Here is a 19252-nt window from a genome sequence, read left to right as displayed (position 1 = left end):
ACTCTCCCCCGCCTCCCCCCCCGGCTTTGGGAAGTTGGTACATTCCATTCGTAAATTGGGGCGGGGAGGGAAATAACCGTTTGGCCAGAAGGGGGCGTGGCCAGCTCAGTTTGGAGGGGAGAAAGAAGAGGGAAGAGGGCGGGATCCGGACGCTGCGCGTGCGCAAAAGAGAGACAGAGAGCAGTGGGCGTGGCTTATCCCCTCCTGCCGCCGCGGAGGTCCGTCTCAGTCTCATTCTGGCAGTCGCTCGCGAGGGAGCAGGGCGGCAGGAGCGCTGCTGGCGACGGGGGCCGCGGCGTCTGTTGGATGGAGGGTCCCGTCCGCCTCGCCGGTTCTCTCGGGAATGCGTCGGGGAGCGGAGGCTGCCGCCGAGTGGCACCCAGGGCTCTATGGGCGCAGGAAGCGGCGCCTCTGCTGCTGCTGTTGAGCGGTAAGGAGGGAGGGTCAGGACTCGGGAAGGCCGTTTCTCCCAGAGCCCCAGAGAGAGCACTGGCTCAAGGCTGCTATGGAATTCTGGGAGTTGGAGTTCATTTGGGCGCAGTGTGGCTGCAAGCAGGGGATCCAGGCGCAGTGCCTTTGCTTGCTTGGGTTTCTAGTCCCAGGATAGTCAATGGAACTACTTAATAGTTACTCTGGGTAGTTGTGGCATGTAGTAACTCTGAGTGTGAGAAAGGAGGAGCAGGCCATTCAGCTCCTTAGTTTGCTTCATAGTCTAGTCTTTATATATATATATATATATACATATATACATGTACACAAAGATATATACAGTATATATATATACACACACACACACACAACATTATATATATATATATATATATATATATATATATGTATATATTGTGGTTTCAGAATGAGGGTAATGGTCCGGAGTAATTACGAAGTAGTTGCAAAGTGGTGCATAAATGATGTACATACAATACCTCTGGGGCATAGGGGCTGTTTTGCCAATTCCTAACCTCTTTCTGGCCTTCCTATCTCTGGCTCAGGATGAAATGTGTTGACAGATGTGGCATTTCTCTCTCCCTTGGCCTTGCCATGCTTTGCACCCGAAGAGTGTTCTGGATTGCCTTTAATTCAGTCAAAATGTGCTTCCTTTGCTTTGCTTGTACATGTCACTGTATGGAGCTTTGTGCAGTATCTAGGGAGAAAGACAGGAGAAGGAGAAGTCCCCAGAGGATGTGTGACCATCAGGGAAAGTGCTTGCCTTTGTTGCTGAAGGTGTTGATACTGCATTTCCATAACAGGATCCCAGAGAAACTAGACCATTGGATCCAAGGCTGTGGCTGCAGCCTTCCCTAATGTTGGCTTGATCAGAGACCTGCTTTTTGTAGGACCAAAATCAGCCCTTGTCTTTGTGAAGGAGATGCCTTGGAGAGGCCCTCTTGCCAGCTTCAGACTTTTAACTTCTGGCACAGCTCCTTTTGAACATCAAATGGCAAGCTGCCTCTTCTTTGGGAGGTTCTTCCCATTTGGGCTAAGATGAAACATCGCATTTCTGCCTTGAAACTTTCAATTAACAGTCCCTCAAAAGGATCCTTACCAGGGACAGCCTGTATCACCGCTCTCTGCCACCCACATGTTAAAACTGCAGTGTGGATAAAAACAAATGCTGTGCTGTTTCAGATTGGATAGTTTGCTTAATTAAATAGCAACACGGTTTGCTTTGACATTCATGGTTTTGCGTAAGAACATTGTTTAGCATCAGGTCTTTCCATGAGCTTAATTCGCCCCAAAATGTAGAAAACTGATGTTTCACTGTCGTTTGTTGTTCCTATTTTTATAAAGTTCAAAGCAAAATGTTCGGCCCCATACAGACAGGCCAAAATAAAGCTGCTTCAGGTCACTTTGGAGGTATGCTGTTTACATGCTGCATGTGTCCTAAGAGTCCGGAAGCTGCGCCAAAGCTGTGCACCAGCCCTTAGGACTGGATCGTGGCTTTGGTGCGGCTTCTGGACTCTTAGGACGCATGCATTATTTAAACAGCATGCCTCCAAAGTGACCTGAAGCAGCTTGATTTTTGGCCTGTCTGTATGGGGCCATTTCTTTGCCTCCTTATGCTCCATGTGTTAGAAATGCTTGTGGCACAAGACTTGTGAGTTTAAAATTGCTGTCAAAAAATTGGACTGACACTTGGAACTAGTGTTCAGTTACGTTTTTACTTAGGTAAGAGATGTATAGGACCAATGAGATGATAATACAGTTGTACCCCAAAGGTGCGCAATAGAGAGAGGGTTCTTGTTGCCTGTTCTTGCAGGTGGTTTGACTTTCTGGTGAATGGCTTTGAGGTTTTTTAGACAACCTTTCCAACAGTAAGGCAGAGTTTTGTATACATCAAAATAAAAAGGGTTTATTGCTTTTACTGCAATGTGGGAGAACGTTGTATTGAAGACTTTTTGGGAAGCTTGTAGTCTTAACATATTTTGCACCGTGAGGAAAGTGCATGCAGAATTACTCTTACATACATTAAAAGATGAAGGATTGCTTCCTTTAGTTTGCTTTGCATATATTAGGGATTGGATGGAATTTATTATATGAGATCAGAGAACATGACTTCACACTTGACCAAAAAACCCCACAATAGCGCCAAAATAGTATACAGTAGTTCAGTTTGTCTGTATTTTATATAAGGTCTGGAACAATCAAAGCTTCATACTTTTATCCCTTGCCTTGCGATCTGAACAGTTATCATTCAGGGCATTTGCATTTCTATACATGTAGAGAATGTACAGTTCTCTAGAATCAATATATGGAGTTTGATTACTAATTACATCAATTAATATCATTTAGAAAAAGGTAGCTAACATACTGGGGAAACTGAAGAAAAAATACATCACTGCTGGCTTATACTGACTAACTGCGTTCCTTTAAAAAGAAACCATTCAGTACAGTATACTAAGAAATATACCTTATAGATGATTCCTGTTTAAATTTCCTTAGTTCAGCATGAACTATGCAGTGTCCCTGTCATCCGCAACCTGGTCCTATAGTTCTGAGGTGACATTAATGTGGGTCTTTTAAAATCAAACCAATTATATTTGCTTGAAAGAGCCACATTAGTGTGATTCTAGCTCCCTGGTGCTTTTTTGGAGCCCTGGAGACAGCCGAGTGAATAGAGCTGAAAATTCATTCTGTATTTGATTAAATGGAACAGACTCGTTGCTTCTTACCTCAGCGGGGGCTGTGAGATCTCTTGATCCCCGAAGCGGCGCATAGACCCTGGGAATTCCATTAGCAAGCACCTGAGGAATGTCTGCCCTGCAGTGCCTTTTTTGGGAGCGAGGGGGGAGTTGGGGGAACAGGGCAAGAAGCACATCACTCTTGATGATAAGTGGGGGAGGCCGCATTAGAAGAACCCATATGTTGGCAGGTTTAAAATCAAGGCATGACTTAACAGCTTATCTGGTAGGAGAAAAGCCCGGCCCCAAAGAATACAAACAGACACTGATGTTTAATGGAGAGCTGTGCTGTACTTGGGGCACTACAATAAGCTCATCCACCCTTAACTATTGCAACCATCCAGTTCTTTGTTTCTCAGTCTGAAGAGGCAAAAACTGGCTGTCATTATTAATACAAGCATTTGCTCTTGTGCAGTGGGTGAGTTGGGTGTTTTTTAAAATACTGTATAGGCAGTGTTGATTTTTATTTGCCTATGAGTATCAATGATGTTTAATGATCAGCAGAAATGTCTTTAAAACCTCATGCCAGCTAGTCATTCATTTGGGGCTGAGGAAAGCTTGTGGAGTGCTATCTTCATTGCACTCATCCTGATAAAAGAAGGCTGCATTCTTGTTAATTTTCTGTTTGTATACCTATCTACTTTAAAGCAAAATACAGGCAATATACACAAATCAAATTTGTGTGATCCTTTAAGGATTTTTCTCCAGGGCTTTTCCTCTTTGAGAAATCAACCAAGCTAGGGATTGAGTGGAAAACTTTATGGCAATTCTGTAAACTTACACTCAAAGTCACCTTGAATTCAGTGTGCTTACTCCCAGTTAAATAGATATAGGACTGCAGCCTAAATCACCTTTCATCTATAGCAATTCAGAGTTTTAGGGGGGGGGGGAATTGTAGCAGCACTTATAGGTTAATCATTTTTTAGAATTCAAGAGTATATTAATTTCATTAAACTTGTTGAAAAGCTGCTAATATGTTTCTGTACTAGATGGTTATGTCTGCTTAACAGTACTTGGGGTGTCTAAATATGTGATCCATTTGTGCCTCATTTTTAATAAGGTACATGCTTAGTCATTAATGTAAAAGCGAGTGGCTGAACTCTACACTTTACTTAGCCATAATCATGAAAGATTTCACAAACAATTGGTCTTGTAGTCTAACATTTTATGGCTTGCTGTTAAGATAACAATCCCTGTCCTATATATACTCACATTCTCCCTCTCTCCTTCTCTCTCTCATATATGCACATGCACAAATTCATGTCCACAACTTTACCCAAAGTTTTGATACTGCTTTTGAATAGATTTATGGAAGTTTTCTTTCCTGTAATAGTCTTCTTGTAAGGCATTGTGTTGCCTTTCAAAGTTTGGCTTGGATGCTGATGTTAAAGGAGATAATCTGCAATAGACAGACAAGTAGTCATTCTTTAGAAATCTGTTCCTCTAGTGGATTTTCACTATTCTGTTGATAATTCAGAGAATTCTCTTTTACGTATGTATATTGTTTCATTTGCTAGAGTAGTACTGGATAAAGTTAGTTTTGTTAAATCCTGAGTCTGAAGTACTTTGAATCTGTTTTGTACCCACAGCCATTTCCAGTAGTTTTTAAACCTCATACTTTTGGAAATATTATGTTGAAATCAGACATATATACAGGCAGGAAAAATGAATATGATTTTAATTGGTCCCTGTACTATAAAGTGCACTTTTGAATATTATCCAGAATAAATCCAGTCAGGCATGGCGTAGAGCCAAATAATGCTGTAAAACTGCAGAGGTGCCACAGAGTAAAAGTGATGGAGAATGTTTAACTGGGATTGTATTAAACATCACTAGGACTAATTTATCATTTAGGGTTGCAGCTGAATCTCTACAGTAGTTCCAGCTATAAGAGAGATACCTGGTATAGTAAGCATCCGTCAGAATTACCTGCTCTCCTTCTATTTGGCATAGTGTTTAAAAATCCTCTGTGTTTCACTAGCATAGAAGTGCACAAATAATTATGAATTTCATTTCAATTCTGATCACTTTAGTGTTTACACGCTCTTTCATTTCTAGACCATTGGCAGCTATGCGCTCCCTCTGCTGGTCAGCGCTTAAGGCAAACTGTTTGTGTTACCTGTTCTGGCTCCTTAAACTGATGCCCACTTCTTGATAGCATTTTTCTTCATCGTAATTACACTAAATAGTTACCAGAAGAATAGCACATGTATGAAGGTGCAAAGCACATGGCACGTACTAGCAACTGGTTTGTGTGCTGATCTCAAGTTACTACACCTTTTCTCTTAATGTTTTTTTCAAGTACCCAGAAACATACTGCTGACCTTTTAAAATGCAGCACAGTATTAAAAAGGCATGCCTGTTTTTAAATTTAGAACTGAGTGCTATCCTAAGTTGGTACGTTGTATAGTACCGATGTTTATCTTCAAAAGTTGAGACATTATAGTGTTACTGTTATGTGTGTCTGTGTGTGTGCATGCACACGTGTGTCTTCAAGTCACCTGTCGACTTACGGCTACTCCATGAATTACATAGGGTTTTCTTGGCAAGACTTGTTCAGAGGAGGTTTGCCTTCTCCTTCTGAGGCTGACAGAATGTGAATTGCCCAAGTGGTTTCCAAGGCTGAGGTGGGATTTGAACCCTGGGCTTCCCAATCGTAGCCTAATGCTTTAACCACAACCACATCAGACTGGCTCAAAAACCTTGTATCTTATGTTGTTTTCTTATGATGCAGAATGAATAAAAGAGCTGAGGTTGAACAAGAAAGTGCCTTTTATGTATGGTATAGGAAGGATTCAAGTTTTGGATTATGTAAATCACTAAACTGCACTGTTACTATATTAGGCTTGGTCAAATTTAAAGACTGGCATTAAACAGAGCAGCACTCTTACTGCAGTATTAGCTTGTGCCCTCCATCTTGCCCTTTCATTAATTAGATAAGACAGCAAATAAAGAATTGTGGACTAGGGCACATGCATTTTATTAGTAATAACCGTTTCAATCCTTCAACTTTTATTGTAAGGCTCATCTCCAATTGAAAACATTTGTAGAGCCACAGAGCTTGGAGAGGAACCAGTTCTATAACAATACAAGAAAACAAACGGCAGTATACCGAAACTGATTTTTCTGTTCAACAGTATGCCCTCTCTTCAAAAACAATAAAAGCTTTGCTTCTCAGAACCTTGTGAGTAAGATACATCTCCCGGTCTGAAAATCCTCTATAAAACTGTTTCAGGCCTCTTGATCAGTTTCCTAGCTCTGGGATTTGTCTAAACACACAAAAAAATAAGTGACTAAAAGTCCACTTTTGCATTTGAAAATGGTTATTTTGTTTTGAGGCAGCAGGTCCTGCAAAACATTTAAAAGATGAATTGCTGTTCCTAAAGGCTTCTAGTAGAGGCAGCTAACCAGAATTTCTTAGCCAAAAACCCCCCACTGATCTGGGGGATATGAATAGGTTGAGAGCCAAAAAACCAGTCTTGGTTTGCTCTTTGCTGTCCCAGGGGTGCCCTTTGCAGACTCAATTTAAAATCACCTTCTATCAACCGACAGTATATATACCCACTCTCTTCCATGCCAGCCTTCTCTGAAGATGCCAGCCACAGCTGCTGGCAAAACGTCAGGGATAAACTCTTCTAGAACACAGCCTCATAGCCTGAAAAATCCACAAAAACGATGAAAAGGAAACAGTTTGGTGAGAATGTCAGTGAAATATAGAATAAATCAAATGAGAATTTAAAACTAAATGTTGCTTTCTTACACCACATTCAGTCATATTTGATTTACCTCTGTCACATCACTGGAGCGCACATTATGTTCTCATTCACGGAATTACATTTTTCTTGTGGCCACAACTTCACTAATGCCCAATTATCGATGATATAATACAGTAGTAGATTGCTGGGTGGCTATAAGTTGTTATGGCTGCAGGTGAGGGATTAATAGATATATGTTCCTTTAGGGATCACAAATAGCATAGATTTCTACAAGTTACAACAAAAGCGGCTAATAGGTTTGCTCAGATTGCTTTCAAACTGTATTTTATAGAGCTGCCATGTTTTGTTTGACAATGTGAGTATGGATGCAAATTAAGTTACTTGTTCTGTTAAGTGTAAGATGCAGCTGCACAAATGCTTAATAACTACTTTGTTGTTGTGTGCCTTCAAGTCATTTCTGACTTAGAGTGACCCTAAGGTGAACCTATTGTGTGATTTTCTTGGCAGTATTTATTCAGAGGAGGTGTGCTGTTGCCTTTTCCTGAGCCTGAGAGAGTGTGACTTGCCCAAGGTAACCCAGTGGGTTTCAATGGCCCAGCCGGGATTCAAACCCTGGTCTTCCAGAGTCCAACACTCAACCCAAATACATCATGCTGGTCCTCTTTAATGACTACTCTAGCTTCAAATAATAGAAAACCACGTATCATGAGATGGTTGGTTGTCTCTCCCTCTGCCATTTAGTGTATTGAGTGGCTAAGTGGACATCACTGACACATTGGAGCAGAATCATTGCAACTGGGCAACCTGGTTCGCTAATTTGTTCTCTAGTTTTTTTTCCAAATCATGCTTGAATGATCACTTATGGTTTTAATAGTGTGCACTGTCAAATGGGCTTTGAGGCTTCTGTGTTTTCTCTCCTTATGGCTGAACTTGAGGTTGCCTCAGGGAACATATTTGTATCTGATCATGGTTTTTATTGTAAACATTACATGCCTTGCTGCTTTGTGGATGCCAGTTAGCCAACTGGAAAATGTTAACCTAGTTAGGTAGGAGCAGAGTATTGTGATACCATCTGTTTCTACTCACTGAACACTGGGACACTGTCTTTGGTTTATCAAGACAACTGGCATAACAGTATGTATCATGGTATGTGTTTCTTGGAGCAAATGCTAATTATATTACTACCATTTAGTCAGTATCATCACTTACTGTTTTATCTCATATCTCCCCCACCAAAGAATATCATAATATTCCCTGCTTTGAGCTAATTCCTTTTCTAAATATCCCAAACTCTTCTCACGTATGAGGTCTTAGAAGTGTTTAATCATAGAGACTTTAGATTGTCCTCTAATACATCTTTGGTGTTCGCAGATATGTGTCCTGTTGGTTCTAGTAGCCATCCCTTCATATTATGCCCTATATACCAGAAAGAGCAAAGCAGGCATTTTTGGGGGGTGTTTGTGGGGGCCGGATCTTTCTTGCCAAAAATCTGCAGGGCTATAGCTGCAGCAAATGCAAACTGGAACTGAAGCTCTTTTGGAAGAGAACATATATCAGCCTGAGGCCTATATAGCTGCAGTTCAGCTTATCAGGGAGGTTGAAGCACAAGAAATATCTCAAGTGGCTGATGCAAATACAAGGGACTGATACATGTGTCATGTTAGCAGAACTGTAAACATATTGGGACTTGGGAGCTACATTGTAGATTCCAAGTATTCCCCTTAATGCTTGATTATGGGGCACAGGAACAGGTGCAAAACCCCCCTTCCTCAGAAGTCAAGGAGGTGACCCTTGGAGGGTAGGGATCATCTCAAGTTGCCAGAACACAAAGAAGTTTATGTTGGTGGTATGTGATTCTCTTTTGAGAGGAAGAAAATCAGTGGTGTGTGGGTGTGATAAAATGTATTTAGAGGTATGCTGTGTCTCCCAGAGGCAAAGATCCATAATATAACAGATATTTGAAAAGATTGATTAAGTCCACTTACCATTACCCCTGCCTTTTGAGCCATGTTGGGACCAATAATACTGCAAAGTATAGCCTTCAGTGTATTCCAAAGGACTTATGAGGCCCTGAGGTTCTCAGGGCATAGTGTTATTTCATTGTTCTTTCCTGCTAAAGGGCATGGCTAGGAAGAGGAAGCTACAAGTGAACAGCTGCTCCAAGTGAACAGCTCTACAGATCATAGAATCATACAGTTGGAAGAGACCTCAAGGGACATCCAGTCCAAACTCCTGCCATGCAGGAATGCACAATCAAAGCACCACTGACAAATAGCCATCCAGCCTCAGTTGAAACACCTCCAAAGAAGGAGACTCCACCACTCTCAGAGGGAGTGTGTTTCACTGACAAACAGCTCTTAAAGTCAAGAAATGTTCTTCCTAGTGTTGAAGTGGAATCTCTTTTCCTCTAGTTTGAATCCATTGCTCTGTGTCTTGCTCTGTGCAGAAAACAAGCTTGCTCCAGTCTCAATATGACATCCCTTCAAATATTTAAACAGAGCTATCATATCGCCTCTTCATCTTCTCTTGTCCAGTGTAAACATACTCAGTTCCCTCAGTCTCTCCTCATAGGGCATGTTTTCCAAATCTTTCACCGTTTTGATTGCCCTCCTCTAGACATGCTCCAGCTTCTCAACATCCTTTTTGAATTGTGGTGCCCAGAACTGGACACAATATTCCAGGTGACACCTGACCCAAGCAGAATAGATTATTTGTGCACTGTGTTGGGTCAATGATGCAAGCATGTATATTTTCTAATGGGATATGAAGAGCTGTTCAGCAAGAGTAAACATAAAATACATGTGTAATGGGGTTGCAAGAGTTGCATCAAACTTTCCATTGCACTGTGAACAGCCATGTCGAAGAACCAAATCAGTTAGACATGGTTTAGCATGTAATACATAAATACTTAACATGCTGATGCAACCTGGAAGCAGGAGAATGCACCAGATCCACCTTCTCTGTCACCTCATGTCACACAGAAAGTGGTGGGTTTGAATGTGAGAGGCACCTGTATAATACGTGGACCTTCTCCACAGGTACAGGAGCTTTTTCTCTTCAGACTTGTTGCTTTCCTCACAAGGAAGACTACAATAGAGCAGAGTGGGGCTAACACACCCCTTCTCATATTTCGAATCATCACAATAAGGAATATGTGTGTAGTTGAGGCCACATGTATGCCAAGTTCTAATGCCAAACTGCTTTTTGTATGCTTTGTAATTAAAACATTGAAAATTCTTCCCTGCACAGAAAATTCATTCCTGTATAGCTTGCAGATGTGTAATTTCATTGAACCATGATTCTAGTTGAAGCATAAAAATATAGAAGCCTTAAGGAAATTCGCAAATATTCGAGCCTCATTATAAAATGTTAAATAGTGTAGGCAACTTAAAGTTTAAATGGAAGTTTGCTATTCTTGAAGGCTTCTAATAAGTGCAGTACTTGTTTTTGAGAGGCTAAGAAAAAGAAAGTCCAGGATGTCTTGAGGGGTTAAGAACTGCAAAAACAACCTTGAAGATCAGATGAAGAGCTCTTTGCGTCCTCATGAACTAGATAATGCACTGTAACCTCTAACTTAGCAATCAGATGAAAATGTTTAGTTGTTCACTTCTGCAGAATCAGTATGTTCACAAATTTAAATTTAGTATACTTAGTCACTTTAGCATGATGATGTAGAAATAACTACCTAAAACTTTATTCTTAATTCACACCAACATGCAAATGCCAAGTGTAGCCTTAGTTGAAGCTGCTACATTTGGCAGTTTGGAAAAACAGATGAGCAAGTGGACTGTCTTTTTGCTTACATTTCATCTAGTTGTTTTAGAAAAGTAAAAAATTAAGTGCCTTTCTGTTTATAGCGTTACGCTAAAGTTAGTGATACAAAATAAATAACTTAAAAATACTTAGAAAGTTCTTAACCTGCATATTACAGCATCCAAAATATTTGAAATAATACAACGGCTTTTAAGTAGAATTAAAATTAATTTGCTGTTGTTCTTGTGTGCCTTCAACTCATTTCCTATGTATGTCAACCCTAAGGTGAATCTACCACAGGGGGCTCTTGGAAAGATTTGTTCAAAGGGGCTTTGCTTTTGCCTTCCTCTGTGGCTGAGAGAGTGTTACTTCCCCAAGTGACTTTCTTAGTGGGCTTTTGTGGCCAAGCGGAGCTGAACCCCAATCTCCAGAGTTATAGTCAGATGCTGGCTCTTACAGTTTGCTGTATTCTCCCTTTATTTTCAAAAAAGCAGGAGAACTTTACAAAGTTCAGATGATAATGATGATAATGATTCTATGATAATAAATTTTATTTCTTAACTCTACCCAAGGCTTGAAGCGGGGTACAGCATGGTTTAAAAACACATGAGATCATTTAAATGTTGTTAAAATGCTGTTAAAACACATAAACCTAGGGCACATTAAAATAATCCAGCAAAGATTAAAATTGGTTGGGTAGGCCTGTTGAGAGAGATAGGTCTTTAATACTTTTAAAAATTCAAACAGCATCATCTTTAACTGTGAAATCTCTCCTGGGAGGTCATTCCAGTCTCGGGACAGCCAGTGAAAAAGTCCTCTGGGTGACAATTGTTCATCTAGTCCTGGCTGGTGGAATTAAATGTCTCTCAGAAGACCTGAATATATGGGACACATTGGCGCTTTACAGAGCACCGAAAAGCAGCACTCTGCCTGCGCCGTCATTAGCTGCACCAAGAAGCCCCAGCGGCCAAACCGCGAGGCTTCCCGGCGCAGCTAAAAAGAAGTGCCAAAATGTCGCTTCTCTATGCATCGTGGCTGTGACGCTGCGAGGCGCCAATGGTGCACTCGCGGTGTCATATGCGATGCGCAACATGCGGACGCAGCACGTCCGCTATGTAAAGATGGCGGCCCCCGTGTGGAACAGGCACCACCATTTTGTACGGACCCAGTCCGTATTAGGGTTAGGGGCATCAGGAAGTGACGCCCCTTCCTAACCCTAATACGTCCTGGGGATGTACTTTGTGCCCGTTTGTAACAGGCCATTATATCATTTTAGGTTTGGCTGGAAAAGGGGCTTTATTTTATTTTTTTGAAAACGTCGAATTACATTTTTCTGTTCTGTCACACAAATGCATTGAAAGCCTAGTACAATACATATTTTTTGAGGGAGTACACCTTTGAAACTAGCAGTCTCCCTTCAACCCCCCCCCCAAATACCTCTGCATCTGCCTTATCAAGTCACTTTCTAAGTTACTCACCCACATTCATGTTGGATGCCTGACTACAGTGGTACCCCGGGTTACGAATGTAATCCGTTCCGCGGCGCCATTCGTAACCCGAAATCTTTCGCTAGCCGAAAAAGCCATAGGCGCTAGCGCTAAAAGCCGCGATTTCGTGTGAAAAAGCGCCGAAAAGCACCAAAAAATTTTTCGTAAGCCGAAAAAAAAACGTAACTCGAAACAGTTTTTTCCTATGGGATTTTTTCGTATCCCAGAAATTTCGTAATGCGGTGATTTCGTATCCCGGGGTACCACTGTACTTGTATTCCAGTAACATACAAAAATACAGCTTGTGGTACTCTTGAATGGTTTTTTAAAACTTTTTTATTAGGTTGTTGCTAAACCAGATCTTTCTTTGAGCTCAACTCTTCTTTGAATGTAATTAGGAACACACTGATGCTTATTGCAACTGGCAGCCTCTTGCTTTTGCCTTTTTCTGCATGTGACCCCACAATCTCAGTGACCTTTCCTGGGGTTAGTCTTGGGCACTTTTCATTGTGATGGCCTAGAAGTGGTTCATGTGGAGTTGATTATTTCCTTGCCTGTCTGGTCTTTTTGGTGCCATAACTTCAAGTAAATTCAATTTTTTTGCTCTCTTTTTGGCTGACCATAATGAAAGGAAATGTTATTGCTGGCAACAGGATCAGTTTGCATCCTCGGCTGACTTGATTGAGCCTCTGAAAAGGTGGGGGTGCAGGATAACAAACCCCAAAGGTGCTGTAGTTCCTTTGTATTGTTTGCACATAATGATTATTGAACATCTAAACCTCCCCAAATTCATATTTGCCTTATTTTTCAGTTTCCCTTTCAGTTACATTCATTAATTCTTGGCAGCATTGTTTAAGGGAAAAGAAGCCTGTGGGGGAGTGTGTCCATGCTGACTGTATACAATTGATTCAAGGGGCTTAATGGTTCCTGAATTGAAGAAATCAACTCTGGACTAGCAGTTAAAATTGATGGGAATGTGTTATTAGTCTGTATCTAACTTGAGTTTACAAGCAAACAACATTAATAATTGCATAGACAAACTGTTATACTCATTTTGTGAAGTCCCAGGAGTACAACAGGAACACTGTGATCAAAGACTGGTGACCATGAAGTAGTCAATGGCTAAAGCAAATTAACAACCCTCTGCTAAAATACCGTAGGCCAGTGCTACTCAAAGTGATGATCAATGGACCAATGCCACTGCATGAACTATTGGCTGTTTTTGTTTCTAACATTGTATTTTAGATTTTAAATACTGAAACTGACAGTCCAAAAGGACCAGCTTCCAGCCACTGCAGGAGCGTAGTGTGCAGATGACACATGCCCCTGAAGTTGCTCTGAGGCTGCCAAAGGCAGCTTGAAGCTGTCAGAAAAAGGAGCAGCAAAAAAAGCTCCTGGCAACAGCCCATTTGGGACTACAACAACAGCAGGCCACTTTGAGTTGATTGCAGCTGGAGCAGCCAGAGGGCACTTCTAGATACTCATCTGTTTTATCCCATGTCTCTCAGGGGTATTCATTTTTTTTAGTTGTTGTGATTCATGCACAACATGGATCATAAAGTAGTATACTTTATTTTTCAGGGTATCTGTGTGGTAAATGTCAAATAGGATCAGAAAAAATGGTCTCTCTCACAAAAGATGGTTTTTATTCTACGGATGGCAAGGGAATAGTGTTTTTATTCTGTTTTTTCTTTAAAAGCCTGGTTTATGATAGCTGGCTTCAGTTGCCTTCACACACTGGTGCAGTTATTCAGAGGTGTAAGCATATCAGTCTGGAATATCGGTATGCAAAGTGATCTTGTAGCATCTTTGAGACTGTGCAAAAGATGTTGTAGCATTTCATAGACTAGGTCTGCTTCCTCAGATACAGTTGTTCTTGATATAATGGAGTTTGATATTTTTTAATATATGAACTTTTTCTTTTGTGTGTGGGTTTCTTTCTCATCTGTCTTGAAAGATTTGGGATCAAACTACATTTTACACATACTGTGTATACTCGACTATAAGTTGCCTTCATGTATAAGTAGAGGGCAAGTTTGCAGGACAAAATTATAGGTTTTGATATAACCCGTGGATAAGTCGAGGGTAAAACTTAGGAGCATGTAACAAAGCATATAAAGAATGACAGGAAGGGAAATGATGGCAAAGAACTTACTGGCAGGCATATCTGTTTGTGCTTTCCCTAAAGGTTGGATGGATGAGAGAGTACAGAGGGTTGGTGCTTCTTTTAGGTTCTCCCAGGAACAGACTAAGCTCTCACCTTTTTGCCACTCTACCCAGAGAGGAGGATCATTCATTTTTTAAAATATGAGTTAAAGTACAATACTTACATACATGTACTTTAAAAAGGTAAAGGTATTCCCCTTTGACAAGGTTGTCAAGTCATGTCCGACTGGAGGAGGTGGTGCTCATCTCTGATATTAAGCCAAAGAGCCAGTGTTTTCAAAGGCGAATCTATGGTCATGTGGCCAGCATGGCTCCTCAGGACACTGTTTGCCTTCCCACCCAAGTGGTACCTAGCCATCTGCTTGCATTTGCTAAGTTGGCAGAATCTGGGACTCGTGATGGGAGCTTACCCCCATTATGCAGCACTTGGGCCTTGACTTGCCAACCTGCTAATCTTGCAATCAACAGAGTCAGCATCTTGACCTCTTGAGCCACCACATCCCCTGAATACATGTACTTACATGCTTATTATGGAGCCAAGTTTTTTGAGTCAATATTTTGACTAAAATTTCTAGACTTACACAGTGCAGCCTCACATTCTGTCATAAAAGTATATTGCAAAGGGTGCATCATGGCAGAAAAGAAGTGGCACTTGAGATCAGCCTGGGAGCGGAGTCGGGGCGTTGTGTCAACATGATGCACACCCCAAATCTGCCCACCACATGACGCAGCGCCATATAACTCGATGCTGCAGCTATCGCACCCTTTCCAGGGTGCAAAAGGAAGCCGGTTTTTGCAGCTCCTTTATGAGCCCTGGAAAGGCTGGATTGGGGCCACAGCATGCAGTTGCCGAAGCCCCAATCCAGCTAGGAAAGGGGCATCATCACACCATACCCTAGGGGCTGTGTGTACAACCCTTTATTCTTTGTTTCTACAAGTACTTAGTGCTTATATTTCCGTATCAGTATAGTACATCAGTGAAGATATGGAGAAAGATAACTCAATTTTGTTGCCTACATCTCTTCTTTTGTAGGCTCCTCAGTGACTCATATTAGTCTGAAGTTTTTTGCCCCAGCCTTTCTAACCTGGCACTATGCATTCTGATCCTGGATCTTTACAAGAACTTCTTTTCCTTACTGTTTTCTTCTCAACTACAGGTTCAGGTAAGCTCATCTTACTGAATGTCCTAATATTATAATCTTAAGGTATGGTCAGCATTTGTCAATCATCTACTTTCTGTATTCTTTATTTAAAGCTGACTGTTTTTTAAAAAGCACAGTGTAAGCTTTTAGAGTTAAGCTGAAGAAGAACACATATAATAGTGACAGATTTGTTCGCATTAAACAGTCTGGTTTAATTTATTCAAAGTGATAGCTGCACTTTCAATTTAGCACAATAAAAATGGATATTAAAATGTGTAAATTATTATCTTGAGTTCAGACTTTTACCTGCAGATTTGATTTCTGGATCAGTCGCATTGGGTGAAAAATACTCAAATAGGTTGAATATGAATTTTATAATAGAGTGAACTCTGTATTTATATTAGATAAACATATAAATATGACCACAATATTTCATAATATAGAAAATGATCTGTAAATTAATATCATATTACAAACATGTGGTGTTGATTTTTTTTCCTAGACTTGATTCCGTACTTTGTTTCTGAGCCCCTTTCTACTGTTCAGAAGCCTGGTGCATCTGTAAAACTCCACTGTTCTGCTGAGCCCTCCACAGCTCATGTGTCTTGGCTATTCAATGGAGAGAAATTGCACAAGAATGTGGAGCAAGTAGACACACAACCAGGATTCCTGACAGTTTCCTCTCTTAGTCAGTCAAATTCTGGTATCTATCAGTGCATTGCAAATAACAGCATTGGTGCAATTATCAGCAGACCTGCAAGAGTGTCAATAGCATGTAAGTTTTATTCTGATTGATGACAAACGTGTTACCCTTTTATGACATTTCTGTTTCTTCCATTGTCCTCTTTTGTGTTTATACTCTGCATGCACTTAACCTTCTGTGTCTTTAAAGGGGCCATATCTGGAAAGAGCAGATAACCTCTTTAAGTAATCCCCTGGTTTACAGAAAAGTAAAATTCTTGTTCTAACTTAGCCTTCTCTTGAAAAATACATGTGTAATCTGGAAAGAAGTGAATACCAGAAGAAATGTAAGGTCTCATCTAAACCTCTCCCCAGTTTTGAAGCAAGTAAATTTCTTCAATTTAATCAAGGGGAGCAACAAGTAATCTGAATATTTCCTTTTTGTTGTGTGCCTTCACAACAAAACAACTTATGGTGATCCTAAGGTGACCCTGTCACAGGGTTGTTCTTATGCCTTTGCCTTCCTCTGAGGCTGAGAGAGTGTGACTTGTTCAAGATCACCCAGTGGATTTCATGGATGAGCAGAGATTGGAACCTTGGTCCGAGTCATAGTCCAGTGCTCAACCCACTACTGGCTTACAGTAATGATATTTTGTTGTTGTGTGCCTCCAAGTCATTTATGGTAACCCTAAGGTGAATCTATCAGTTTATTAATTGCATGATAGTTACCATGCTTTGTGTTAGTTCCATGGCTGATCTTAGCCCATTGGAGTTTTATATATGCATATCCAAATTGACTTAAATGTTTAACAGTGCTATTTCACTTAATATTTTTTCTTTTGAAAATCTTGTCCTGAAGGTATCTGAATGGAGAATGATTTAGCCATTTGATATCACTAATTTCTGCTTCTGTTAGCATTGGTTTGATGAATCTGCTTTTATACAGATATTTTGCTAATAAACCATGCTCACAGTACCCAAAGGAAAGAAGTTCAAATAACTGAGGAGAGTACATGTTTCTAAAGTGTACTGGCTTATAACAAATTCTTCTGTAGAGTTTGTAAAAAGGTCAGCCAACACTGACATACTGTACAGGCTGCAGAAAACTGAAGGTATTTAAGTGTCTTCTAGGCTGTACTACCTCCAGATAAAATAGCTGTGCTAGAACTGTCATTGGGTTGAACTGATACCTAAGTAAACCAGAAATTTCTGTACTTTTAGAATCATAGAATTGAAAGGTTTTCCAGTGTTATGTTCCATTACAGTGGTGCCTCGGGTTACGAAAGTAATTCGTTCCGCGGCCGCTTTCGTAACCCGAAAAGCCTTCGTAAGCCGAAATGCCATAGGCGCTAATGGGGAAAAGCCGCGATTCCGTGTAAAATAGCGCCGAAAAGCACCAAAAGTTTTTTCGTAACCCGAAAAAACATTCGTAACCCGGAACAATTATTTCTTATGGGATTTTTTCGTATCCCGAAAATTTCGTAACCTGGGTATTTCGTATCCCGAGGTACCACTGTATTGTGTTCTATTATTGTGATTACCTGCCAGTTCCAGAACAAGAAAAGATATTCTCTTTGTATTACTTGCACATTTTATTTCACCTAGATGGACAAGTAGTATCCCACTGTGCCTTAGCTACCTCCTCCTGTTCTCACCTTCTACAAAGATGCTAGGAAAATTTGCATTGAACAGTTTCCTTTCACTTTTTGTGGTAAATGGAAATAGTGTTCATTCAAGTGATTTTTGAAGTGATTGAAGATAGAGCCAGGTCAGCTGTTGTTTTTCATTATGGTGTAATAAGGTTTGGGGGGGGGGGGGGGAGGAATGAAACTTAGGTACAGGCATGTTGTCTCTCCAACTTCTATGTACAGAAGAGTTGAGCTTGGACTATATGCAGAGATCTTTCCCTTAACTGAGGAGAAGTCACATTTGAACCTGAGCTTTACTCCAGTGACAGAAAAGGCCATGTGACAGGTCTTGAGTGCTCCATTTTTTTACTTTTAAAAAAGTCCATATAGAGTAAGCTTTGTTTCTGAATCACTGAAATTTTCTTCTAGATCTTGATGATTTTGAGACTTCATGGAGAAATACAATTGCAGTAGAAGAAGGAAATACCGCTTTAATCAGTTGCAAAGTGCCAAAAAGTAACCCAGAGGCACAGGTTCGTTTCCGTGTACGTGGGAAATGGCTAGAACAATCAGCAGGTGAGATTATGTGTTACAAAAGTATATTTGTGTTTCTAACATACTGCTGGAAATTTCATAAGAGTTACATTGAACTTTGGTCATTGCATTGGCTTCTTTTGAAATATCACATATCTAAATGAAGGCAGATTTACACAGTAAAAATAACTGTATGCTTCTTTGCAACATATTTAAAGATAATGGAGACTACCCTTCTCTTTTGTTCTTTCCTTTTGCTAGAAAATTACATAATTCTCCCATCTGGACATTTGCAAATTTTGAGAGTATCTTTAGACGACAAAGGATTATATAAATGTGCTGCATATAACCCAATAATTGATGACCTCAAAGTCGAACCTTCTGGACATAAGCTTGTAATCAGCAGTGAGTATTAAATATGACATCAGTAAAACTGTTCAGTGAAATTAGGCTATAAACTATCAGGTGCTCTCATTGCTGTGTAGATTCCCTTCATCTCAATCCACCCAGTTTGAGAGGAGATTTGCCAGAGGCAATCCCTGCTGAACTGTCTTCAAACTCTATACAGATAACACATAACCAACATTTACCTGTACCATTGTTAAACTTTGTGTCGGAATGCTTACAACTATGGTTAGAGGTGTGAGGCCAGGATCTAGAATTGGTTTGTAAACTCTTCTTAGTATTAATTATTGTTACAAGTATCTGCACCAACCAACAGTAGGGAAGGGCCATAGCTCAGAGCATATGCTTTTCATGTAGAAGTCCAGCCTCTGATATCGTCAGGTAATGAAACCTTGAAAAACTGCTGCCCATCATTCCAGACAAAGCTGAAGTAGGTAGAATAATTGTTTGACTTACTATAATGCAGTTTACTAGGTTAAGGCAAAATGTAAGTCATTAGGGGATAAAGTGAAGGGGGTAAGCAGTCTTTACCAATAGTCTACATTCTGGATATCAGGG

The 19252-nt window shown here is 40.5% G+C and overlaps 1 protein-coding gene across 1 annotated transcript in view; it reads left to right on the top strand.

Moving 5' to 3' along the window:
* The first annotated feature begins 220 nt into the window (after window positions 1-220).
* Window positions 221-19252, top strand: part of CDON (cell adhesion associated, oncogene regulated) — a 47023-nt gene continuing 27991 nt past the window's right edge. Inside the window, exons 1-5 of the mRNA XM_042472387.1 lie at window positions 221-430; window positions 15338-15467; window positions 15949-16221; window positions 18185-18331; window positions 18551-18694. Coding sequence (XP_042328321.1) covers window positions 15398-15467; window positions 15949-16221; window positions 18185-18331; window positions 18551-18694 — 634 coding nt within the window. The 5' untranslated portion in view covers window positions 221-430; window positions 15338-15397. The remainder of the gene's footprint in view (window positions 431-15337; window positions 15468-15948; window positions 16222-18184; window positions 18332-18550; window positions 18695-19252) is intronic.

The sequence above is a fragment of the Sceloporus undulatus genome, chromosome 6, assembly GCF_019175285.1.
Source record: "Sceloporus undulatus isolate JIND9_A2432 ecotype Alabama chromosome 6, SceUnd_v1.1, whole genome shotgun sequence".
In the NCBI taxonomy this organism is placed as follows: domain Eukaryota; kingdom Metazoa; phylum Chordata; class Lepidosauria; order Squamata; family Phrynosomatidae; genus Sceloporus; species Sceloporus undulatus.
Note: the sequence above shows the minus strand (reverse complement) of the source record. Positions and strands in the feature narration are given on the sequence as shown.